Source organism: Pipistrellus kuhlii, unplaced genomic scaffold (assembly GCF_014108245.1).
Source record: "Pipistrellus kuhlii isolate mPipKuh1 unplaced genomic scaffold, mPipKuh1.p scaffold_m20_p_9, whole genome shotgun sequence".
Classification (NCBI taxonomy): Eukaryota; Metazoa; Chordata; class Mammalia; order Chiroptera; family Vespertilionidae; genus Pipistrellus; species Pipistrellus kuhlii.
Genome location: NW_023425595.1, coordinates 61,520,274 through 61,546,834, shown reverse-complemented (window position 1 = coordinate 61,546,834; position 26,561 = coordinate 61,520,274). Strand labels below are relative to the sequence as shown.

At 47.4% G+C, this 26,561-nt stretch overlaps 1 protein-coding gene across 1 annotated transcript in view; it reads left to right on the top strand.

The window, feature by feature from the left end:
- Positions 1-26,561, top strand: part of BTG4 (BTG anti-proliferation factor 4) — a 53,926-nt gene that overhangs the window by 5,741 nt on the left and 21,624 nt on the right. The window contains exon 4 of the mRNA XM_036428671.2: positions 547-724. Coding sequence (XP_036284564.1) covers positions 547-724 — 178 coding nt within the window. The remainder of the gene's footprint in view (positions 1-546; positions 725-26,561) is intronic.

Here is a 26,561-nt window from a genome sequence, read left to right as displayed (position 1 = left end):
ACTGAAGGGTCCCAGGTTCGATTCCGGTCAAGGGCATGTACGTTGGTTGTGGGCACATCCCTGGTAGGGGGTGTGCAAGAGGCAGCTGGTCGATGTTTCTCTCTCATTGATGTTTCTAGCTCTCTATCTCTCTCCCTTCCTCTCTGTAAAAAATAAATAAAATATCAAAAAAAAAATTAATTTAAAATTGATATTTCTAGACCTCCACCCAGAGATCATGACTAGACTGTTTGGGTTCCACCAGTGAGGTGGTGTGAGATAGGGGAGAACATACAAATATCTAGACATTTGCATAAATGTGTTTTTAAAAATTTTATTTGAATTAAAAAATACTTTTACTTAAAGGTATGAAATTGACTTGCTTTGTATCCTCGAAAATGCTAGCCAATTTTCCAAATATGATTATCCACTTCTCTTCATTTGTACTTCCTATGCTTTTGAAACATTTAATTTCTGAGTTATAAATTTTATTTAAACCTTAGAGCTAGCTTGTTAGTTTAAAAATATCTTTATGCCATTGTTTTATCTTTTTCTTCTTTTTTCTAGGTTGAAAACTTGAAACAGCCCTTTCATACTTGGTTCCAAATCCCCCCCAAAAAGAACAGAGTGGATGGCCGTCTGGGACACCTGAAAAATGCTTATCACATGCTGCACAAGAACCCCAAGGGTCATAAGCCTGGGGCTGTTTGCCAGGTAGACAGGTACCACTGGGTCAACACCAATTGTAAGGCAGTGGCTGCATGTTCAGTGCCATAGCGCTCAGAGGAGCCACTTTATTGTCTCTAAAACAAAACTAGTCTGAGGTTGAAAGGCTCATGAAATAGAAAAAGTAACAGAGACCAGGATGCATGATGGTGAATCCTCTCACTTTTAATTCTTATTTAATTTTATATGAAGTTTTATATAACACTAATGAATGTACCCTGAAGGTAATAGAATGAAGATATTAATCTGTGATACGATTTAATGAATTATGAAAAGTAACGGTTTAAATAAATGTGTTGTTTTTAATATATTTCTCGTTCAGTTTGTTGCAAGAAAATTTTAAAAGTTTATTAGCCATAAAAAAAAACACAAAAAACTTCATTTAGGGAAGAGTGAGCCTCGTAATATAGTTTTCTGGTTCTACTCTATTATCTGCTGTCACTCATTTCATAAGGCCAGTGAGAGCTTCTTTGAAAATTGCTCTTTAAAATAGATAATTCCCTTTTTTTTAAAAAAATTGTTTTTATTTCTAAACCTCTTAATAGACTTAATAATTATGACTTATTTTGTAAGAGTAATACATACTCATCATAAAAATTCAAGCTAAGTAGAAAATTAAAAGTGATTATGTCCAGCCAGAAATTACCATTATTCACTTGAAATGGTGTCCATCATTCCAGTCATCCTCTTCTATAGACAGAAGTAAGAATCTAAACACACAACATAACAAGAAAACCATACTACAGAAGCCACTTATAAATATTTGGATTTAATTTTATTTGATCTTAGCAAAACAAATTAAAGTGAATCAGAATTGTTGAAATATTCATCAGCTTTTCTATCACAAGTATCTTGTTTCCTGAAAGATTTCTTTATATATATATATATATATATATATATATATATATATATATATATGTATGTATATTTAAAGGAAAACACCAAGAGGCTGGAATAATCTTTAAAACTTAAAAAACTTATACAGTATTGGTTATTTGTTGCTATGTAAGCTGTAGAAATTAGCACTCTTATTTTTTCTTTGTCCCTTATTTTCCATTTCATTTTTTTTTAAACTGAGGTGTAATTGACAGATAGCAATATATTATTTTCAGGTGTACAACATGATTTGGATATTTGCATACCCTGTGAAATCATTACCACAATAAGTCTAGTTAACATGCACCATCATACATAGTTACAAAATTTTTCATGTGATGACAACTTTTAAGATTTACTTTCTTGGCAACTTTCAAACATGTGACCTTTTTAATGTCAGTTTAACATTTATGTTCTGTCCTAAAACAATTATTCCTATAGTTTTTTCCTTAGTTCTAATATTAAAACTGATTCAATGTTCATCAATAAACTTTCCTATACTGTGAAATCTATTTTGGTGAACTGGATTTTGTTTAGCAGCTTTCCTTTTTTAAAAATTAAATTTTTTGAGATAATTGTAAATTTACTTACAGTTAAGAAAGAGAAGATACTGCACACCCTTTACCCAGTTTTCACCAGTGCTAACATTTTGTGAAACTATAATATCACAACCAGATATAGAGCATTTGCATCGCCAGCCAGCATCCCTCTTGTTGCCTTTAATAGTCATACCCACTTCCCTCCCACTCTCATCCCTTCCTTAACCCCTCTGACAACTACTAACCTGTTCCTCATTTCTATAATTTTGTCACCTCAAGAATATTATAAATGGAATTATATGTAGGTAACCTTTTCGGACTGACTTTTTTTCACTAAGCGAAGTTCTCTGGAGATTCACCCAGGTAGTTGCATGTATCAGTAGTTTGTTCCTTATTATATATCACTAGTGACCCAGTGCATGAAATTCGTGCACAATAAAAGGGGACTAATTAGAGGAAATAATTTAATATTGCTATTTGCCCTTTATAATAGAAATGTCAGAGATGAAAGAAAATTAGTAAAATGTATATGAAAATCTTCTGTCAGCGTCTGGGGCAAACTATGGAACCTAGACCCAAGCAGGCCCTCCCCACCCCGTTGGGTTAGATCCAGATTCTTGTCAAGCCCTAATGGGCAGGAGGTGTAGCCTAAGGTCCCCTGGCCCGGTGCCAGGATGGGGTGTGTGGCCTAAGGTCCCCCAGCCCAGACTGGAGCAGGGGGCATGCCTTGAGGTCCTCCATCAAGGCCCACCAGGTGGGGGACTGAAACCTCAGGCCCCTTAGCCAGCACCGGGATGTGGGTGCAGCCTCAGGTACCTTGTCAAGCCCCAGTGGGCAGGGGCACAGCCTGAGTTTCTCCAACTCAGCACTGGGGGTGCACCTTGAGGTCCCCCATCAAGCCCTGATGGGTGGGGGGCACAGCCGGAGGTCCCCTGTCAAGCCCAGCCAGGCATGGGGGCACAGCTTCAGGTCCCCTGGCTCGGTGCTAGGGCAGGGAGCACAGACGACGTACCCTGTCAAGCCCTGCCGGATGGGGGTTGTGGCCTGAGGTCCCCTGGCCTGGCACTGGGGTGGGGGGTACAGTCTGAGGTACCCAGCCTGACGCCAGGGGCAAGGGGGCATGCCAAGAGGGCGCACAGCTTGAGGTCCCGTCAAGCCCTTCAGGGTGGGGGCTGTGGCCTGAGGTTCCCTGTCAAGCCCTGCCAGGTGGGGGGCAGGGCCTGAGATTCCCCTGTCAAGCCCCAAGGGGGTGGGGGAGGGTGAGAGCGAGGGCTAGCCTCAGGTGCCTGCTGCTCTTTAAGGCTCCTTATGGGAACTCGGTCTCAGCTGTGGGTGCAGCCATCTTTGTGATGGAGTGATGGTCAATTAGCATATTCTCTCTTTATTAGATAGGATGGTATAGATATATCAAGATTTGTTTAACCATTTGCTTGTCAAAGGATGACAACTGAGTTGTTTCTAGTTTGGGGGATTATGGATAAAGCTACTATGAACATTCATGCACATAGAAAGGGAACTTAATCCCCCCCCCCACCACCACCACCCATAAGTGCCTAAGAGTGCAAATAACTGGTCACATGGTTGTTGTATGTTTGGATTTGTAAGAAGCTATCATACTGTTTTATAGAGTGGCTATACCATTACTTCCACCAGCAATATATGCAGGATGTAGTTTCTCCATTCCTGCGCCTGCCTTCGTTCTTTATCTTTTCACACTTACCAGAATGGCTTAAATTAAAAAACAAAAATAGTGTTACATCATTGTTGTTTTAATTTACATATCCTCGACGGTTAGTGATGTCGAACATCTTTTCATGTACTTATTTACCATCTATATATCCTCTTTGGTGAAGAATCTGTGCATGTCTTCTGGCCATCTCAGGAAAGGATTCCTCATAGACTTTGGACTGGTATGGAAGTCCCAGCTCCTCATGTTGTTTCTACTAATAACTTTGGTGAGGGTGGTCCTATTACCAGCAGGGAACAGTGCAAGTTCTAACTCTTTACTTGGCCTCTGCTGATGCCACTCAAGTGGGAGGTGGTGGTGAGGGGACTTATTGCTGCCATATTATTAGTAGATGTCTAGATTTGCCCCATGGTCTCCACTGACATCACGGGGTTGGGGGAGGAGGGGTTGTAACTGCCCTGTGGGAATGAAAGATGAAAATCCCCCCTTGCTACTTGGTCTTTTCTGGCAGCACCACAGGAGGAGGTTGGGGTGCCTCGTTACAGGTTGGTAAGTGGCGGGGGGCGGGGGGGGGGGTGAGTGAGGGGGGGCGGTCTAGACTCCCCAATCAACAACTTCTTGGTGTGGTTGGAGGCAGGGTTTTGTGTCTGTATTTTGGGTTGTGATTTTGCCTGGAGTAAAGCAGTCATGTCTAAAGGTTTCCTGTCTTGGCAGGCTGCTCCTTTCTCTGTCCTCTGTCTGAAGAGAGCAGGCATTTGTGGTGCGCTTTTGGTCTGTGCTCACGAGTGTTTGTGGGTTGCTGGGATTCATTGCTAGTTTGGAATACATGGAAAACAAAGAGGCTCTGTAGAGTTTACCATTATATGCTGCCTTGGATTCGGAGGTCCCTGGCTGTTCTGTTTTCTTCTCTACACCTTTTAAAACAATAAAGTATTATATTTTTGGGAAAGGGTTCTTTTTGTTAACAGTAAAATATAGCTTCTGGATCTATTAAGGTTTTCTTATCCTTTTTCTGCTCAGTGGCCTATCGTGTGTGTATGCGTAGGCACAAAAGCTAATTTCTCAAAGATAACTCAAATGTCAAAACTTAATCTCACATGTATTGATTTAATTCAGCAATAAATACACAGAATACAGCAGGAAAGAGAACATGGTCCCTGCCTTGTAATCTGTGGCATTTTCATTAAAAAGTGCATGCTTACTAAACACTTCCAGCTGTTAATGCAATCAGGTGGAGGGTCCTGGCTGTTCCGTTTGGCCCAAGAAATCAGGAAGTTGGAACATGTTTGAGTAGGTCATTGCTCAGCCAAAACTGAGAATATAAAAGAGAGAGCTTCACTTTCTGCACAGCATTTTCTTTTCCACCTCTCTTAGAGGCCCTGGACTTTTGCCTAACTATCTTAAATAGTCTTTCATGGCTGGCATAATTAATCTTCACTTTACTCGCTGGGAAATTCATTTAATAATTTATGTAAATAGTTCAATAAAGTTCTTAAGGGTATACTCCAATATTTATCATATCATCTCAAAGTACTGGAGAAGTCTTTAATCTTGTAATGTTATGCATTAATTGTGGGGGGGGGGTATGTAAGAATCTAATAATTTAATCTGAATGGTTATTTAAAATAACTAAGTGAGCAAACTCCAGCAGTAAAGAAATGAGAACTGAAGTTCAGTGTGAGATGGTTGAAATGGAGAAGTTAGAAGTAGTAAGCTGATTCTGAGCAGATAACTCTTTAAGACTTGCTTTAAAACTTTTTGATACCTTAATTGTAAATCTCCTTGTCATGTTGTCTCACAGTGTTTTTTATCTTATTTCCCCTAAAGTAATTTACCATTAATATTTTGGTTGGAGTTAGAGTTAAATCTCAGCCATGTGAATGAATTTAATTATGACAAAAGACCTGCTGGGCTAAAAAACATTGAATATGAATTGGATACTGCATTCACTAATTAGTTATTATTCATTATCTACCCACATAGTGTTCCTTTACTAACTTGTCTTCCTTGCATTGTTCAAGAGATTCAGTAACAAGTGTTATATTAGTTTAAAAAAGTCCTTTTTAAAGTAATATAAAACCCTGAATGAGAATCATCTTGGAGCACAATAAAGAGAATTATCCTTGTGAGAAGCAGTTTAAATGGCTGGCATTGGATTTGTAATTTGAGCAGGTATTTGGCTTGAGTTTTGTATTTGAAAAAAAAATTTTTTTTTGGAGGGGGGCTTCTATTGGTTCATGTGATGGTTGTGTCTCTGCGGAATAGAGAATTTTAAAAATATTGTCAGATGGTTTGAGAGGCAGGCAGAGTGGCATGGCAGTGTACCACCTAGGGTGGTCAGAAATAAGTGTTTGACAAGATCATGCAATAAAGCATTTATTTTGTGATGAAGTCCACTTTAATCAAGGCCATGTACTACGTAAGTTAGTTAGGTACCTCTTCTGATGCCTCTGGCTCCAAGTGAGACTCCTTCCTTTCGAGGAGTTTAGAGAGAATATCTCCTCCTTTTTCGGAGATGGGCTGCTCTCCCAGCAGGATAGCACTTATACTTTGGTCCAGCAGGAAGCTGCTGTTTTCAGTGTGATAGAGAATGCTTCCCTGAAATAGTAATATAAAATAGGCCTTTAACCCCAGGCCAAGGAAATGGTGAGGGGTAGTTCAATGCCACTTTTAGGCAATTGCCATTAAAGCTTTAAAATAATATTTGAAAGAAAAACGGGATTTGAAATGCATCATCTTTATTTGCCCTCACCATGGGTTACCACTGTCATTTGCAATTATGGAGAGGCTTATGTGCTGACAATGAAATAACCATGGGGAGCAGTTCTCATAGGAAGACCACTTCTCTGCAGAATTCCTACAGAGTGGTGCATGCATTTTGTTAGACGCTGCCACAGGAAATCTTCTTTCTGGCCTGGCAATAGGAACCATAGGCTACCAAGGAGACTTCAGTCAATTTGAAATGTTGCAAAGTTTATATCATTCATGAGCCCGGGAGATAGAGTGTGCATCACAGAGAAAGAGAAGCAAACAGCCCTGGGTGTGTTGTAAACACCTTATAAAATGACCTCAGGAAGGCGGGATTGGAGTTCTGGTGGAAGTCCTCAGCAGTGATGTGGGCCAGGCAGTGAATCAACAGCAGGATAGAGCTTCTCACAGATGCCAAACACTCTGTCCCAATAAACAGTGTGTTTTTGGCACTCTGAATGGAGAAAATACCCAAACATGGAGATGTCCACTTGAGGCAGCCATTCCACTGACTCATATTCCCTACTTTTATAGAATCTGAAATAACTTTGAATAACTCCCTGGGCTAATGGAAGTTACTGAAGTGAAGATTCAGAAGATGAGCTAAAACAATCATTTGTCCTTTAACTCTCTGAATAAATTATTTTCTCCACTGTCTCCAGATTTTCTGCTACCCAACCCCATCTTACAGAAAACAAACCATTGGAAATTCAGAGCAAATTACTCAAGTATCTGTTCTTTTACCAATGTCCTCTAGTCACAGTCTCCTTATGCAACATTTCTCAAACTCGATTCTGTTCTTGGGACTCTAGGTGGGGCCTCGGCATTTCATTTTCACCAACCTCCCTCGCTGTTGATGCAGGAGGCCCAAGGACCACACAATGGGAACCATTGTCTTAGAGGGCTCTCAGGCTCTCTTTGTCTTTCATGCCTTTATTGAAATCAGGCTCTCAGATCTGTGTCTTGCCTAATTGATTTGAAACAACTCCCTCATTTATCCTCTTAAGAGGCTATAGGTTAGCCTGGAAAACCCTTAGATAATTTGGAATCAGACAGCTGAGAACTGTTCCTGGAATTGGCTATGGTGGCAGCACAGACTAGTGGTTAAAAAAATGAGTGTGGGTCAAATACGCCTCAACTTACGTTAAACTCTTGCTGACAATGTAATCTTGGACAAGTTCTGGGCCTCAGTTTCCTAATTCATAAAATGAGTACCTAACAAGAGTGTCTACCCCCTGGGGTATTTCATGTAGGCACATGGCCAAGTGCATAGCACATAGCACTAAATGAATCCCTTTAGTAAAATGGGATTAATTTTACTTCATAGATTGCATGAAGATCATTTGCAATAGTGCCTGGAGAGGACCACATATGAGTAACTTTTGGATTTACTAAATCTCCTAACAAGCTACTTAGTGGAGTATAAGCCATGTCCTAGTCGTTTAACATTGATTAGCAGTTCCTCCTCTCACAATCCTTGTTTACCAATGTACTATCACCAATGTTTCAGCTCTACATATACCAGCTTAGAGTTTCCTCCAAGGCACCACCAATCTACACATTTGAGGAACTACCAGGACAGGAACAATTTAGATCCCTTTCTGTAAAAAGATGCTGATTGTGTAGGATTTCCTGAAGCTGGAACCAGAACTCTTAGGAGAAAAATGAATCTGGAACCCTGCCTTGAACAATGACAGAGATTCATTAACGGGCCCAAAGCCATTATGATTCACTGGGTGCAAGCCAGGATGTATTCAATTTACTGATTGGAGAAAGCTCTTAACATGCTGACATTTATTGTGCCTTAGCTAAATAACTTAGAAAGTTCCCTGCTCTAAGAAGGAATGTAATAATGTCAGTATTTGAGAGAGAAACATGTTTTATAACTTTTTTTTTCTTCTGTCTTTACTATACACCGGAGAACCCCAGAACCCTACACCTGGGGCTCAATTTTCAGCACCTGATAGAATAAGGAACCTAGGAAGGCATTGTCTGAGGCTTCCTGGCAGGAAGATGGGAAGTTTCTGGAGACTGGGAAGAATAAGAGACAAAAGACACAAAAACAAAACCCATCCTTTTGCTAAAAATTCTCATGTAGCTCAGTTACATAGCACCACCAAACCAATGGGAAGTAAATGCATGGGAATGCCAATTTAAATTGTAATAAGATAAGTCAATTCAATATACTCTATAGGGAAGTGGAAAGAATATTTAGTTACGTGTTTGACATTTATGCTAACTTCAAGAATTAACTTACTCCTTTCCTAAATAGAAATAGGCTAGAGTGGCATCAGGGCTCCCAAGCCATGATGCCTGGATTCTAACCTGGCTCTAAACTTTTAGTTGAATGGTCTTGGGTAGGTTTACTCAACCACTCTGTATTCCCCATCAATTTTAAAATGAGAAAAAAATAACAGTATCTATATCAAAGTTTTTATGAAAATTAAAAGAGTTAATTCATGCAAATTATTAGAACATTTCCTGGCATGTACAAAGTGCTTAGTTCACTGTATTTATTGTGAATATCATTTGAGAGGTGAGACTTTAGACTGGTAAAATGACTCCTGTCAGTCCCCTTGAAGGAGAGACTATAAAGTTCCCTGCTCTAGGTGCGTTATCCAAAGTAAAAGCTACCACCTCGAAGCTTCCTTCCTAGTCACCTGATCTTCTTGGCTCTAAGATGACAACTCTGTAGAGAGGCCAGAAACCATACTTAACATGAAGCCGAGGGATGAGGAGGTGCAGGATGGATAGGCCATTCTGGTAAACCACAAACTTCCAGGCAGAAAGGTCTGTGGGTTGCACAGTTATCAGCTCTTCTTTCTGCATTTTCTGAGGTTTTGGGAAATCCTTCAAAGGATCTTTTTGGGGCTACAGAGATCAAGAGAAACCAGTAATGATTTCACTAACTTTTCATGTGCAGTGGTGATATATTAACAACAGCAACAATACAATTCAGCTTGGGAAAAGGTTTACATCCATCTATCCATCCATCCATTCATATATCCTCTTACCCACTCATCCATCATCCTGGGCTACATATGCATTGTGCCTTAGGCTTTCCTGCCCATCTTCATGGAAAGGAATTAAGTCGCAGTCAATTGGAACAGAGGAGCCAGAATGACAGAATGAGAGTCCCCAAAAGATGGCAACAGTGTTTCTTCTATTTCATAAGGTTGTTTGGGACATTAAATGTATTATATTCAGAACAATGTCTGGTATACAGAATGCACTCAGTAAATGTTAGCTGTATTAAGTGTCTTCCCCACACAATTGTCTCTAATGGGACTTAGCTCTTTAAACATTTTCTAATTTTATTTTGTTCTTGAGAAGCACAATGACAGAAGGCTTGGGGCATGGCAAGAATGACCAGAGTTCTGGTCCAGGTTCTGTAAGACCCTGGGAAAGCCACTTAACTGCATTGAACATCAGTTTTATCATCTATATAAAAATATGTAACAATCTTACAAGGTTTCTGAGTGTAAACAAGACAGTGTATTTAAAGTTGCTTTCAACATTATAAAGTCAATGTCATTGTAAGACAAAGAAGGTTGAAGTAGTGGGGGAAGCTCTCAAAGGACGGTCTACCTCTCTGCCCATCATCTGCTTAGTCAAGTTCTGGGATCAGCAAACATTTTCTGTAAAGGGCCAGAGAGTAAATGTATTAAGTTGTGCCAGCCAAGAGTCAAAAACAGAGTTTAGCTCTATTATTCCCCATCATCATGTGAACTCATCTTCCTACAAAATCACCCCTTGCTTCTCTGATACACAGTGACCTGCCTTCCTGAGAACTCACCAGCAGATGGTGTCTGCATCTCCCTGTTGGCACTGCCTTCATAGCATTGGATAATTTTTCATCTGGGGAAGCACATTGAGAGCACAGGCTCTGGGGTAAAAATCCCTGGGATTGAATTCCAGCTGAACTCCTAATTAGCAATATAATTTTGTCTACTTACTTCTATTTAGAAGCTTCATTTTCCTGAGTTATAAAATGAGTAATAGACTAGATCACTGGGTTGTTGTAAAGATTAAATGTACTAATCCAAAGATTTAGACCTGCATATGGTATATTATACAGCACTCCATGGTAATGTTATTCTTCTTTTGACATTTTTTTGTGTTATTTACAAATGTAAAGCCATTTTTATCTTGTAGGCCATACAAAATCAGACAGAAGTCTGGAGTTGGTCTGTGAGTCAAAAATTTGCTGACCTCTGGTCAAGTTCAAAGATGTTCATGGAACTGTGCTTACCAGTGACCTGGATCATAGTAAACTGAAAAGAATGCATTAATTTTCTATTAGTCCTCTTGCACTTGGGAGATGGGTAAGTTGAAATAGACCTGACTTTTCAGGGAAGGCCAGCCACATTCTGGTTTAACTCACAGTTCCTCGGGGTGCTATTGGTAATATGATGTACTTGTCCTTGCAGTTCAGCTCCCTCTTTGTGGGCTTGGGGCCAGATGCCTAGTTTCTTCAAGATGGAAAAGAGTGGTAAGGTCCACATGATGTCAACTTTACTTGTATCTGAACAGAAGGGAAGAAAATAATTGCAGAAGTAAGGCATAGAGTTGTTGCCAAAGTTTAAAAGAGCCAGGTGGAGCATGGGTGTTACAGCCTCAAAGACAGCCTTCATGATGCCCCCATGTGCATCATGCCCCTGTGTAATACCCGCCCCCCCCAACCCTCGAATGTGGGTTAGATGTAGTGGTTCACTTCTCATGAATAGAATAAGGCAAAGGTGAAAAGATCAATATATTACAAGACTGTGGCTTCCATTGGTTTCTTCTGCCCTTTTCCACTTGCTTGCTCTGAAGGTAGTCAGCTACCATGTTGTGAGCTGCCCTATGAAGTCCATGTGGCAAGGAATCAGTGGTTCTGGCCAACAGCCAGTGAGGATTTGATGTCTGCCAATAGCCACAAGAGTGAACTTGGACTCCCCAGGTAAATCTGGAGATGACTGCAGCCCCGGCCGACAATTGGATGTAGCCTGTGTGAGACCCCGAGCCAGGGTCCTCACTAAGTTGCACCCAGCTTCTTGACCCACCAAAACTATGAGGTAGTAAATGTTTGCTGTCTTAAGCCACAGGATTTTGGATTAGTTTGTTATGCAGCAATGTATAACTAATACATTGGGTTTCTCCGTGTTTCTTTTAAAGAACCTATCGTGGCCACACTCCCGCGGTGCCTTAAGCCCTAATTGTAGTATTAGAACTTTATCAAAACATGATCCAGATTGGCAGCAGAAGGGAGTGTGGGACCAGTGAGCTGCCTTACCTGTTCCTGGCCCCTAATTCTCCAATCCTAGGCCTTGGTCTTGAGCTTCCACTAGTGCTGCAGTGAGGCTCTTCTGGAATAGGATCAATGGTGGGCAGGCGGCAGCCTGGTCCCTGAGTGAATTGGTGGTGACTGTTCCATAAAATCTGTTTCCAGGGTAATTCTCCAAACACATGGGGGCTCCAGAGGCAACAGTCCAGGATGAAACAGAATCTTAGTTCCATGCTTGGTTTGCAACTGTCCCACATGGCTTCTTTGGGAGCTTCTCTCTGATGCCCCCATCAGAGATGGGTGCACAGATCTCCTCATGCCCAGTGCCACCTGTGCTGTGTCCAAGTACCTGGATATGCAAGAGTTGGAGACAGCTCAGTTCCTGTTGGTACTGCAATTGATCGAGAGCCCTATCCAGAAAGCTCTCTCTCCCTCACCACCGCCTGAAACTCATCAGAGAGATGCTGAACCACCTAGAACTCAGGAAATGTAATGTCCAAATTAAAATGGAACTTCTTTCTCTTTTCTCCTGCACCCCTTCCAGACTATCCACTGCTCCTGGGCCCACCTATCCCTGAGTATTACACTGCCTTGAAAAGCCACATTGATGATGTGGGAGGATGTGCCCTTCCCACATGGCTTCTCTTAGCCTCAGAGCCTCACCTGCCTGGGACCATTCCAGATCTGTGGGCTCTCCTTCTCCTGGCCCTGCAGCCGTTCAGCTAATTGTCTAAGCTTTTCTGCTGCTTGTCCTAAACTCTGCAGGACTTTCACATGACCAGTGCCACCTGTGCCTCCCGTTTCCACCACTCTCTGTCTGCTTGCAGGGACAAAAAGAAAAAGGGGGGGTGCTGCATGGCAGTGGCCACCTCTGGGGGTAGGGAGGAGAAGAAATGACAGTTTATTGGGACAAGGGAAGCTGCCGAGTCAGAGCCAGGGCCTGGCTGGGAGCCAGGGAGAGGAACCATTCAGAGGGCTGGAGGAGTCCTCACTGGGAAGCTGAGGATGACAGCACCACTCCCAGAAGATTTCTGCATTAGGGATCTGGGCCCAGGGATGCTTTGGCCATTCTGTGGGCTCAGGGTTCCGACTCTCCTCTCTGTCTCTGGCAGGCAGCAGGACTCCAAGACTACACAGGTGTCCTCAGCAGCTCTCAGCTACACAGGTCAGGAAGCACAAAGAAATGGGCCACAGAGAAGACAGGAATCCTGGGTTGGCTGGGTCATCTCATGTTGGCCCCTCCTGACTTCTCCATCCTGCTGAGACACTTAGGTGTGACTGAAATCTAAAACCTGGTGCTGGGGAGCTTTGGGCCTTGTCTGTCCTTAGATGGGTTCCATTCCTGAGGTCAGGGAGAGACAAGGGCTCCACACTTCAAGTGAAATGTGTGCCATCTGGGCTGACAGGTGTGGAGGGATGTGAGGAGGTGCTTCTGGGTCTTATCTGCTGCCTGACGTCTTTGCCTGGAGTGGAGAGGAGCTCCTGGCTCTGATCCCCCAGGTGTTATGCCAGTTACACCTCTTTCTGTTCCTGGTGGCGCCAGTACAGCTCTGGGGCTCTCAGCTCCCGCTCCAGGTGTCCAGCTAGCACATGCAGCTCATTTAGTGCTCCTAAGCTCTTCTCCTCACAGCCCTAGGTGGTCTGGTTGAAGATGCCAAAGCTGCTCAAGACATGGGTCTTCCTTACCCCTGGGCATCCATGACTAAGCTGAGGCAGTTGACTTGTTTGTAAATGGAAAAATAATAACCATGAATCTTCAAGCTTCTAGTCCTTCCCTCTCCCCTCATCCCCTTTAACACCTCGACTCACCTGTCCTCTGCTCTCTTCCCACCTTCTTCTTGGGAGGCACTGGCAAGGGGAATTATTCCCACCTCCTGGTGTCAGCCCTTCATGTTCATCTGTGAAACTGAGTTGGGGCTAGAATGTATTTATGTAATTTTATACTTTTTATTGATTTCAGAGAGAAAGATGGAAACATCAATGATGAGAGAGAATCACTGATTGGCTGCCTCTCGCACAGCCCATACTGGGGATTGAGCCTAAAACCCAAGGATGTGCCCTTCACCAGAATCGAACCAGGGACCCTTCAGTCTGCAGAGTGATAACTCTATCCACTGAGCCAAACCGGCTAGGACAGGGGCTAGAATGTAAATTTCTTGGCTTCAAACAAAATCTTCTACAACATATCCATCTTTGTTTCCGAAGCTGTACCAGACTGAGAATGTATGGGAGGACCCTCAATTATTTTCATTCCCTGGAGGTCTGCCAAGGACTGAATTACTGCAGTAACCTCCTGATGGGGCTTCCTCCTCCAGTCTGGCCCTGCTCCCATGCATCCTCTGCACTGCTGCCAGAGGGAACTTTCTGGAATGCTGATTACTTACACACATGCATAAGCATAAAACTGTCTGAGAGGAAGTGTGCCAATCTGTTACTAGAGACTGCGTTTGGTGGGAGAGAACCGAGGAGAGTGAGTGGCGTCCTGATGTGGGGTGCTGATGGCAGAGGGAGTGAGGAATGGGGAGGAGGGAGCTTTTGCTTCTTCATTTACATACTTTAAAATGTGGTAGGATTATGAGTAACTTATGTTCTTTTCCATTGTTCCATATTTTCCAAATGTAAAGGTCTTGAAAATATTCATATTTTATCATGCCCCATGTCTACTTAGAATTTTTCAATAGCTCCCCAGGGCTTTCATGATAAAGGTCATATTTCTTGGCTTTACCCAAGCCCACAGGCTGTTTCTAATTTGTTTCCTGCCTTCCTCATTGGCCTCACCTGCTGCTTGGCCCCTACAACTTCCTCCATTCTCCTGGATCCCCAGTAGGGAGCGTGCAAGAGGCAGCTGATCAATGATTCTCTGTCATCATAGATGCTTCTGTCTTCCCCTCCCCCTCCCTTCCTCTCTAAAATCAATTCAAAATATATATTTTTTAAAAGATGGTAAAACAGAGGCAGAATGAGGCTTAGTAACTTGCCTAGGGTAAAAGATGGTGAGGCAGGTCTTCAAACTCAAGTCAGTTCTGACCCAAAACCTAGGTCTTTTTTGCCATACCTTGTCAAAAGGAAAGAGCTTCTAGAAAGAGGGAGGGAAGATGCCATTTCGTATTTCTTCCACCTGGCCTTCCTCATCTTAGTGCTGCGGGAGAGCTGGAGGAGTTGGGTGGGCTCTTTCCTGAATTTGTTGATGGGAAGTTGAAGGTGTTATAGGCATCAAAGTGAGAAGAGAGTTGAGGATTCAGGAGATTCAGGCTTTAGGCTGTGCTGTCAACTAGACATGGGACTGTGGCTGGGCAGCTCACATGAACTCCCTAACCTTCAGGTTCCCCAGTAAAATGGGCATCACAGCGCCTGTTACGGTGTTTGGGGAGCCTATGAAATAAGAAAATATACACTTCATAAACAAAGTGTAAGACCCAGTGGTATTGGAAAGAGATTAAGTGGCAGGGATAGCGCCAAGTGTTCATGGGCTCAGGGCACGAAGTCACTGGATTCCTTCTCTCCTCCCTTGTGTGGGTCTCAGTGTGCAGGGCAGCAATACCGGCCCCGAGCTTACCAGGGCTGAGGGTCACTGGAGCACCAGGGCATTCTGGGCCCGGGATTTCAAGCCCTGATAGCATCCAGGGCATGAGAGGTCAGCATGTACCTATTTTGCCGCCACTGCCTCCAGCTGTCTGTCCAGTGTCTGAGCCTGTCACAGGACCTGGTGCAGACTCAAGGGCAGTGCCTGTCTCATGTCCTTGATGGCAGCCTCCAGAAGCACCTGTAACTTTGATACTGGCCTCTGCTAGCACAGTCATAGCACTGCAATCACTTGCCTTTGGGCCACCAGCACATTGGCATCCAGCAGGGCCAATGACCATCTCCCGTGGGGCACGATCCCGCCTTCCTGTGGGGTAGCCTCCTGGAGCCAGGACTGTTTTCCTGCTCAGTGGCTCCACAAAGCTGCCACCAGTGCCAGCACCTCACCTGAAAGTGGGAACCCAAGAGGTTGAGGTGGGAAGGGGATGCAACAGAGATGCCCGCAGATGAGGCAGGAGGGAGAACCAGGGCCTGAGGGCAGAGTGAGCAGCAGAGGTGGGGGAGAGTAAGGGTGAGAGAGAGAGCAGAGAAACAGCGCAAGGTGGTGGCAGGAGAGGGAATGATGCCCCTTCTTGGTTAAAAGCATCCGTTAACTTTGCAAAACCAGCTCAGCTCTCTTTTTCCTTCCCGGAGCACTGTGCCTTAGATGGGGAAGTGCTGAGGGGAGCCTGCAAGGAGAGGAAAGGTGGGGTGGCGGGTGGAAATGTGGGGCCCTGGGTAGAGTTTGCACCCTGACCAGAATACAAGGCCTAGGGGGTTATGAGGGGGGATTGGGAAGCCAGGCTAGGCAGGGGTAGGAGGGGGAGTGAATGTTTGTGTGTGTGTGGGGGGGATGGGAGGACAGTACCTAGGGCTGCCAGACCTGTTTTCTTCCAGCCTGACTCCCAGGATCAGTGAGCTGCCTCCTGTGACTGGATCCTCCATGGGGCCCCCCAACTCTAGAGGGGCTAAGGTCTTGGTGAAGGGATTGCAGTGTCCCCCCAAGAGTGAGCCACTGCCTTGTTTGGGGGTGCAGAGTCACAGCCAGCACAGGCACCTTCATGCCTGTAACGGGGTCTGTCATGAGGGCTCCAGCTGTGAGGTCCTCCATAGCTGTAGGACTGGCCGCAGGAGGTTGGAAGGGAGCCGGTGGCAGGACAGGTTGGCTAGGGTGCATAGGGGAGAAGGGGAGTGTCCGATGTGCAGATGCCACCTGGACAGGAAGATAGGGAGGCCTTGCGACCCTAGACATTCCAGCCTTCCACTCCCTCCCCGTGCCTGCACAGCAGGGGCAGAGGGTGGCTCAGGGCATCTGCTTTCTTTGACCCAGCAGCTCCCTCCCTGACAGGGCGCCCTCTGCAGCAAGCATGTTGCAGTGAAGAAGCTGGAGAGCCTTTGCTGCTCTGTTGGTCACGGAGCCCCACTGCACGAGGAGAGCCCTGCTCCCTGTTGTGCCCCAGGGACTCATTCCTGAGGGCCAGGTGAGCCCAGGCTGCCAGGGTCTCACCGGGACAGAAGTCAGTGGTGGGGACCAGGGCAGCTGCCTGCAGATCATGTCCAGACTTCCAGCCTGCGGCAGCACCCGCCCAGGGTCGGGTGGACAAAGTCATCCGGGGGTATGGTCCTGCGTGGCTGCTGGCTGGAAGCATTGCGCAGTTGGGACCAGGGACCATCAACTTGGTGCCGGATTCACACAGATGTCATCAGCGCCCCCTTCAGGGCCTGAGGAAACTACAGGAAAGCAAAGGTCTGCTCAGCCCCGGGCTGAGGCCGGTGGCAGGTGACTGGGAGGAGTTGGCAAGAAGCCCGTCACAACCCCTGGCGGGTGCTTCCGAGGGCAGGGGATCTCTCATCTTATGCTGAGTCCAGGGTGGGACTCCACATTCAAAACATGACACTGTGACATCACACTGCAGGCTGGCAGCAGCTGGCAAAGCCCTGGAAGGTGGTGTTGACATAGGGTTGGGGCACTCTCTGAGCTCAGCATGTCCACGAGGTTCCCATGGGACCCTTCTCCCGCTCTTCCTCTCCAGGCTCGTCCAGCATTTTGCAGGCATGGCCTTTGCATCCACCCTCAGGCTTTTGCTCTCAGGAAGTGTTACCTTATTCACAGCGCTGCTTTGTGGTGGTTTTGTTTCCTTCTCTGTTCTTCCCATTTCTGTGACATGGGACTCGCCCAGAGCTCTCCACAGGAAGCCCCTCCCAACCTGGGGTTTTCCTCCCCTCCTCTCCCTTCCCCTTCTCCCATTTTCTCCTTCTTTCCTCCTCTCTTCCCCTCCTCTCCTCCCCTCTTTTCTCCTCTCCTCCACCTCTGCAGAGTGTCTTGGGTGTGGAACTGAGTTTGCAAGGCTTAGCGCCCTGGAGGCAGGGCCAGGCTTCTTGGGCCCTGGTTGAAGCTGAGCAGGCTCACCTGGCAGAGCAGCTCTGTCCTCGGGCCTGTGCCCAGGACACCACAGGCCTTCAGGCAGCAGGGCCCAGGACAAGGGGCCCAGCACAGCTTCCAACTGGAGGATTTCCTTGCAGTGACATGGGAGAGCCATCAGGGGAAGCTGCAGTTCAGGTGGGAAAGGTACAGGCTGGGGTGGTCAGCTCCAGGACCTGTGAAACCACCTTTCCTCCCCTGGCGCGGGCCTCACTGAGTCTGGCTCAGATTCGCCAGCTACACAACCTTGTGGGTCCTGCCCAGTCTGGGAGGACCTCACGGGCCGGGGGGAGCAGCCCCCGAGCTGAGCAGCAGGAGGCCCACTGCTCCTGCCTGGCGTGCAGGTCTTGGCGCCAGAGCTTCAGTTGGTGACTAAGGCTTGCTGGGTACACGCCTGCCAGGTGCCCCCTTGGCCTGGCCTCCTCTTCCGCAGTCCTGGAAGCTGCTTCGGCAGCCTAGGGTCAGAGGTCAGAGACAACCCTGCAGGCTTATCTGCGGGGGCTATAGCCACCAGGACAAGCAGCCTCGGGCACTGGACATCCAGCTTCTCCTGGGAACTCTGTGCGTTCTGGGCTGGCATGGCTGGCATGGTGGCAGTGGAAAGGAGGTGGGAAAGTCCCAGGGGGTGGGAGTGGGGCTAAAAACCAGGGCCTGGGAGCCGGAATTGGTGGGAGAAGTACTCAGGGCAAACCCTGGGCCTCAGTGAGGGGAGTGGGGGGTCACATTTGCGCAGAAGAACCAGCCCAACCTGTTGCTATTCCCTCTTGGGGCTCCCCAGAAGCTGGTTGGTGAAGACTGGAATGCCTCACCCAGCACCCCAGAGCTGTAGGTTTCACTCACAAGATGGAGGCAGAGGAGTTTGAGCTGTGAGAGAGGGTAGAGTAGCCTGTGAACAGGAGCCCCCAGCCTCCGTGGCTGCTGTGACCGCACCGCCCTCTGCTGCCAGTTGGTGGAGTGACTCCAGAGGACAAAACGCATAAGGATCTGCCCCAGACCAGCTGAAGCAGGTCCTGGCACGTTCCAGCTCGCAAACTCTGTCTGGGGAACCCCTGTCCCAGTTTCCATGCTTGAGCTTGTAGTGTGTTCTTTTGCTCCTAACTGTAGTAGTCTGCATCTACTGTTTGAATTTGGTCATCCAGTTGGACTATTGAGGACCAGGAATGGGGATCAGAGGAGAGACTCCAGAGGTGGTGCTGATCTGAGGCCCAGGTCTCATCAGCTCTGTCTTACATTTAATCTGAACTCTTCTATCTCTCTTCTCCTTTCCTCTGAGTCCTTACTGGTGACTGAGGGTTTCTTTAGGCTCTGTGTTCCAGGAGCAATTCTCCCAGAGGAGAATCTGTTTCCCATCCCATTTGCTTGTCCAGCTTCTCCCCTTACCTCTTCCTTGGTCTGGCTGAGTTTGGTCGGCAGTGACAGAGATTGCCTGAGCAGGATCCCAAAGAAGGTTTCCGTGTCAAACCCTCCAGGGCTGGGAAGCAGGATTATCCTCCTGACGTGCAAACATGAACTTCCCTGCAGATCCTCAATGGTCTAGACACAGTCTTGCTGCTAAAGGTGTGGCCCTTGGGTGAGCAGCCATTGCCTTTGCTGAGAAACTCATTGGAAATGCAGAATTCCAAGCCCCATCCCACACTTAATTGGAGCAGAAGAGCCCCAGGCGACTGGTAATCACTCTTAAGTGTGAGACAGACAGATGAATTCCAGGGCTGCTATCGGAGGATCATACTCTGAGTAGCAAGGTTAGCAGGGGAAGCACCTCAGCATGACAGACATGTAATGCCTTCTGCAATTTGTTCCTTTAGGACTCAGTGGTCGGCAAACTGCGGCTCACAAGCCGCTTCGGTTTGTGGCTCTGTTGACTAATGAGTTTGCTGACCACTGCTTTAGGTAGTTCTGGCCATTTCATAACTTGGTTACTTCATACATGGTTACAGTACTTTTGTGTGTTAAAGTTTGTATTTAGCTGTCTCTATCCCCTTCTAAACTGTGCCCTCCTAGAATCTGGCAGCGTCTGGCACTCAGTAAATGTTTGTTGAGCAAATGGATGAATGGACAGAAATGGAACAATAAGTAATCTAGGAAGATGACCAAAGGAAGCAGGATCTGGCTTTGGATTTGGGGGTCCCTCTGGGATTCTAGGCCATGCCTATCACTCACTGTGACCTTCCTCAACCGTGGGGGAATCAGTCTTGGGGTGATTGGCCTCTCCATCCCAGTTCTTGGAGAAGTGTACGCATTCAGGTGAGGTGGGGAGCAGCTTTTCGCGCCCAGTGCAGGGTATGACACTGAGTCTACAGGGAACATAATGGAGCGATGTGAAGGAAAGGGGGGTGGGGGAGAAGCATCCTTTTTGAAGATGTTGAGAGGAGGAAGATCCCCGCTCAGCTGTGGTTAGGGAGTTCCTGGACCATTCTAACAGCCTATATATCTCTTTGTGGCTTTCTCCTCTCTAATTCATCTCAGTTTTCCACCTTATTGCTAGAGTAAAAATAAGTCTTACAATGTTTTTTCCCTTTCTCAGAATTCTTAATGGATGCCCAATGCCAGAGGATCAACTCCAAATGTCTTAGCAGGACCCACGTGACCATCCACAATTTGATCTCCCTCCCAATCTCAACCTTATTTCTGTCCTTGCCCCCTAAGCTGCAGTCTCCAGGGACCACGTTTGGTTCCCTGAGCAGGTGAATGCTGCGTCATACTTCCCTGCCTTTGCTCATATTACTCTTCTCCTCTCCCCTCCCCTCCCCTCCCCTCCTGTCTCCTTTTCTCCTCTCTCCTTCTTCCCAGTGCACTACCCTCCACCCTCCCACTCACCAATGGCTTTGTTAGTACAGAGGCTGCGTTCCTGACCCCCCAGGGAGAACAGCCAACTCCCTCCTTTGTGCAGTCAGGTCCCTTTGGACACACTCTCTCCATCACTCCCCAACCCTTGATGAGATTTGTTTTTCTTGTCTATATTCTCCCCACCAAGCTTTGCCCTCTGCAGTCTATACCCTCATCCCTTCAGCATCTGAGCAACTATTCTAGTGCCTGATATAGCATATCTATATGCTGTATAAGGGGACCGGGAAAGCCGTGTGCTCGGGGTCGGTGTGCTGGTGATCATGTCCCTTGTCCAGCTTTACTCAGCGACAGAAGTAAGCAGAGCGCCAGCAGGGCAATCTCTCCCAGGATTCCCGACCAGTCAGACCTCTTTAGGGGCTCGGGGATCCTGGTGATGCCAGTTGGGTGAGATACCTGGGGGATGGGGGGCAGGGGGCCCTTCCCCAAAGCACTGGCCCCCTGGTGAGAGGGTTTGGATGTACTGTATGGAAAGAAATCTATTCAGCCTCTGTCCTGCTGCCTGCCAGAGGCTGGCCAGGGAGCAGACTGGGCACTCAGGCCTGTCAACACTAACTGACTAGTCCAGGTCTTTGTGCAAACCCGGGAGCAGAAGCTGGCTTTCCCTGGAAACAATTCAAGTCAGATAACTGCTGGGTGAGTGGTCTGCATGCCCTGGGCTGGGTCCCTACAGCCTCTTAGAAATGGCTCACAGGCTGAGACACTGAATCTGGCGTGTGACCAGGACAGAGCACCTGGGCCAGCAGTGCATCATGAGCAGGTCACAGGGGTGAAAGCCCGTGTGGATGGGCCTGGGATGGAAGGGGTGGGACTGGGTGAAGGCTGTGAGAGAGGAACATTTCAATGTCCTCACATGCACATTCTGTTTTTATCCCCACTCTCTTCTCTCCTCACACACCACAGATTGGGCTACTGTGGCGTGACCCATTGGCATCCCCAGAGCTATCTGTTAGGACTGCAACTTGGGTGGAGGCATGTCCTGGCCTGAGAGCTGCCTGGAATGGATATGAGGTATAATTTTTAAAGAGAGGAGATGCAGGGGTAATGTCTTAAATGAAGCAAACCATCCCAGACAAATAATCTTCCGATGCCAGTGGCTGCTCTGATGAAGGACATAAACCCCGGGCTGCTGGAACTGCTGAAGAAAGAGGAAGGGGCTCTGGTCACCCCTCCTCTGCCAGGGCCCAGAAGCATCCCCAGTCAAACTCCCCCAGAGTGTTATAGAAGTGGCTCCTGCGGACAGAGAAAAGAGGAGTGTTGTTTCTGGAGGTGGCTGGCTGCAGGCGCGGGAGCATTCCCTCGAAGGCCTCGGTGGTGGCGTGGTCGGTCCTCTGGACACTCACAGATCACACTCGGGGCTCCAGGAAGCCAGTGTATCTTTGAGTTGGAGGCACACTGTGGGGTTTTGGATGCCCAGCTCTGGGGTGACAGATCCTCAAGGCATGTGGATTTGAGGTTTGGTAACCAAGGAGGGCTCAGGTGTCCTTCCCTTGACTTTCCTGGTGAGATTCAGAACATGAGGAAGAGCTGCTGCTCTTCAGATGGAGTCACGCCAGGACCTGGGAGGGTGGGGGAAGGAGTGGGAGGCAGCAGGTGTCATGGGGAGGCTGGGAGCCTGGGCTCCCGGAGGGACAGGCCGAGGGCAAGCAGCAGTTTACAGCCTGGTCTGGTCAGGCTTGAGAAACCGGTCCCTAGAGCGAGACAGGGCTCTCCTGAACCTGCCGGGTCCTGGAAGAGAGCTCTCCTGTCCCATGGACACAACTGACCCTGTCCATCCCTGATCTTCATGTGGAAGGAAGGAATCAGCTGTCTAAAGTACCCTGGGGCAGGTCCATGAGTGCATCCTGGGAGCCCTCCTGGGGGAGGTGTTGCCCATCACCCCCAGCCTCTGCTTGCAGGGGCAGCACTTACACGGGGCACAGGCACACTTGCCCATCTTGTTCCTAAGTTGTGGGCCTCCCTGTGTCCATTTCTCTTACCATCCATCTTGACCAGGTACAGAGGCACAGGTTTCTGCCTTTGGTCCAAGTTTGCAGGGATGGCCCACTGCACCTGGTGACGAGGGGCTGTCCAGAAGGTAAAACTCCTGGGAGCAGGAGGTCCAGCATCAGCTCTTCCCATAGGACACTGGTGTCACACATTGCTCTAGGTAAGGTGAGCACAGGTTTCTCTGTGTCCTGTCCATGTCCCGTAGGAGGGAGGGCTGGGGGAATAGGTCTAAGAGCTCCATGCTCAGGGGCAACCTGCGGTCACGACTCAGTGACGTCTCAAGCTCATGTGGGAAGATTTCCATGATGGTGCCCCCTCTTTAATGAATGTAATGGCTTCTTCAAGGGGTTCTACAGGATGAAATTAAATCAATGATGGGGCCGTTTCTCTGGTACCAGAGGTTGTGCCAATGCTGTGGGTCAATGAATAGGACCTGTTCCCATGCACACACATCTCACACATGCTCCCCTTGGGGTTCTGCACTCTTAGCAGTGGCCCCGTAAGCATGGGGCTGGACCTAGCCCCCCAGGTCCTCCATGGTGGAGGTCTGTGGGATGCCCTCCGAGCAGCTGAGCCGTAAGATATGTCTCTGTTCCCCTGGGCACACGGAGCCACCCATTTCACTTGAGTGTTGTTCCCAGCACGGATAGAGCCCAGGATTGGGTCATAGCCCTGGGCGTCTCCCGGTGTGGCACACACCTGCACAAAGGCTCTTGTTTCTTGGGGATGCCTCCCTGGGAGAGGTCCCCCCCAGTTCTTCCCAGTTCCAGAGTGTAGAGCACAGATCTCTGCATTTCCAGAGAGGGGTTCGTGGACCGAGCCCAGCAGCTAGGAGGTTGGGCAGCAAGCAGTTGGGTGGAGGGCCCAGAGTGCAAGGGGTGCAACACACTGGCAGCTCCTACCTCATGGGCGAAGTGGTCATTCCATTGATCCTTGGTCAGGCATAACCCCTCCTGGTTCCATGTGGCTCCATCCTGGCAGCTCTTGTGTTCTCACTGGACATGACCCTCGGCTCTCCAGCATCTTGGTAGCCCGGGAGGCAGGGACAGGGCCCATCGCTGGGCTGGTGTTGGGAAGAGAGGCCACAGTGGCCCTGCCTGGGATGGGCCAGAAGAGGAGAGCAGGGGAGGGGGAGCGAGGATCAACAGGGCCAGACAGGAGTCAGCTAGAGGGGGAGGTTCCTAGCACATGTTGGCTGGGGTCCATTTCAGTCTAGCAGACTTGGGAGTTACAGAAAAGGAGGAATTCACAGGCATCTTAGCTGGCTTACAGTCAAAGTTCAAGTTGGAAGGCGTTGGGCCAGCCGTGTGTTTTGGGAGTGATCATAGAGGAGAAAAATGAAAACCTGCCAGAGTTAGCAAGCAGAAACACAGGGTCCCCAGTTACACTGAATTTCAGGTCAATAATGAATAAGTTCTTAGTATAAATGTGTCCCATTCAATATTTGAGTCATAATTATAGTAACAACTTAATTTACCTGAAATTTGAGGGTATACTGGGCACACCCATTTTGTATGACAACCCTACCCCCAAATCACTTGGAAACCTGCTAATCCTGATCAAGTTCAACCTGAGCTGAACTTGAGTAGAGACTGAAACAGTCTAGGAACTGCAGCCTGTGCGTGGGTGCCATTGCCAGAGGACGCAGCTGGAACACTCGGCCAGGCCTTGATCAGATAGATGCACAGGTCTGACCCTCTCCGGCTGCGTGGCCTCGGAGCCACAGGGAAGGCCGGCCTGTGAAGACTCTCAGGGCACAGGGAGCAGGCAGTGGGCCAGGACAGAGCCTACCTGTGGAGTGACAGAGCTCAGAAAGCTGTGGGTTCCCCAGTCATTTCCCCAGTGGCCCTATGTAGGTCCCTGACTGCTGTCTTCCCCATGAGGGGCCTTCTGACCAGCCGGTGTCTCCTCAGCATCTCCTCTTGTTACAGAGTTCCCGAACAATGAAACAATGCAGGAGGAGAGTTTGGAGAGACTCACTTTATTCATCGTGTGATGGGCTTAGAGAAAATGAATTCAAATTCTAAGCAAGGTTACAAGCAGAATTTCTCTTTTTATTAAAGAGCCTGCTCTTGTGCACATAGTGGTTATCTCGATTCTGGCCTTGAAAACAATACAGTTCTATCCAATTAAAAAAATGCACCTAGCATGGCATTGAGATTATGGGCATATCTAGTTTCTGGCCTACAAGGTCATACAGCTAAATTTATCTTCATCATTCTTCAAACAGGCTAAAGCAGACTAGAAAGCAAACATTTGTAGAATAAGAGGCCATTTAAGAAAAGGAGCAGAAAATTCCACACAGCAGTTTTTTACAAAATAGGGGTTTTCCTTCTCACTCTTACAGCGGTTTCTCTTTCCCCACTCCTCAACTTTGCCCCCAACTCCTTTGGAGCAAATTCAACCCCAGCCTGACCGGGTTCTGGGCATTCCAGCTCTTCTCCTGTACAGGGCACCTCATCACCACAGTCCTGAGGACCCTCCATGGTCAGGCATGGGGAGCTCTGGAGGGCAACGCAGAAGATGGCTCCCTAGGCCCACGTCCCAAAGGGGAAAACCCTCACCTTCAGGGCAGACATGGAAGGGAAGGAGGCAGACATGATGGTCACCGAGAAAGACCTCCAGTACCTCTGGGGTCCAGATGGAGAGACAGGATCAGGAGGCAGAGACACAGTGATAGAACAAGAGCAGGAGAGGACAAGATCAGGATGGGAGCAGCACAGTGAGGTCTGGGCCCGGATCTGCAGCAGAGAGAAATGCCCAGGAAGGCCGGCCTCTGCCACTCACGGGAACTGCAAGAAGCACTCAAATGACTACCTCATGAAGATGAAAGCTGAGATATGATCCTCTGTGCAGCTTTGGCTCACACAACTTAAATAGACTCCCCTCTTTCCTCTCTCCACATACTTATTCCTTTTTTTTTGAGTAGCAAGTTTTGCTCGCTCTCTCTCTCTTTCTCTCTCTCTTTCTCTCTTTCTCTCTCTCTCTCTCTCTTTCTCTCTCTCTCTCTGTGTGTGTGTGTGTGTGTGCGCGCGCGCACGCGTGCAGAACTGGACTCTGGTGGGAAGGGACATTCCAGTTCCCTCCTTTTATAAGGCAAAGTCAGTCAACCTCTCTTAAGCATTCCACCTTTGCAAAAGCCTGCAAGACAGGCGCAAAGAGAATGAAATATAAAGCTTCTGGCTTTGGTGCACATTCAGCCAAGGTTTTCACATCCTTCTGATTTTGGCATTAGGAAATCATTTAGTTCTACCTTCCCAATTTGCAGACAAGGAAACAGAGGTCAGAATGATGGGAAGTTTTATAAATTCACACAACCAGTCAAATGCTCTAAAAAATATGCACGAACCCTGGTCAGTTGGTTGGAGCACCATCCTGTACACCAAAAGGTTTCCAGTTCCATTCCCAATTAGGGCACATATCCAGGTTGCAAGTTCAGTCCCCGGTCAAGGTCAGGGCATATATGGAGGCAACGGATTGATGTTTCTCTCTCACATCAATGTTTTCTGTCTCTCTCTAAAATCATAAAAACATATCCTCTGGCGAGGATAATTTTTTTTTTTTTTAAAGAATATGCATACCTGGAAACTGCAACAGCCAGTGATGCAATAGATAAAGCATGCAGCCAGCAAAGAGAAAAGGGTGTGCTCCTGTCCTTGTTGATTTATTGTCTTTGGAAACTGGTTAATCGGTTGGCTTATCGCTTGTAAACTAAGTGATAATAAATAATACTACTTGTCTTTCTTCACAGCAGCTGTGAAAATCAATCAAGTACGGGGTGAGATGGCACTTGGAAAGCCATGAAGTGCTAACAGAAGTCAGTGCTAATGGGTGAGGTGTGGCTGCGAGGAAACTGTGGCTTCCAATGAAAGGATCAGAGGCACTGGGCCCTGCAGGCCCACAGCCTGTAAGCACAACTAAGAG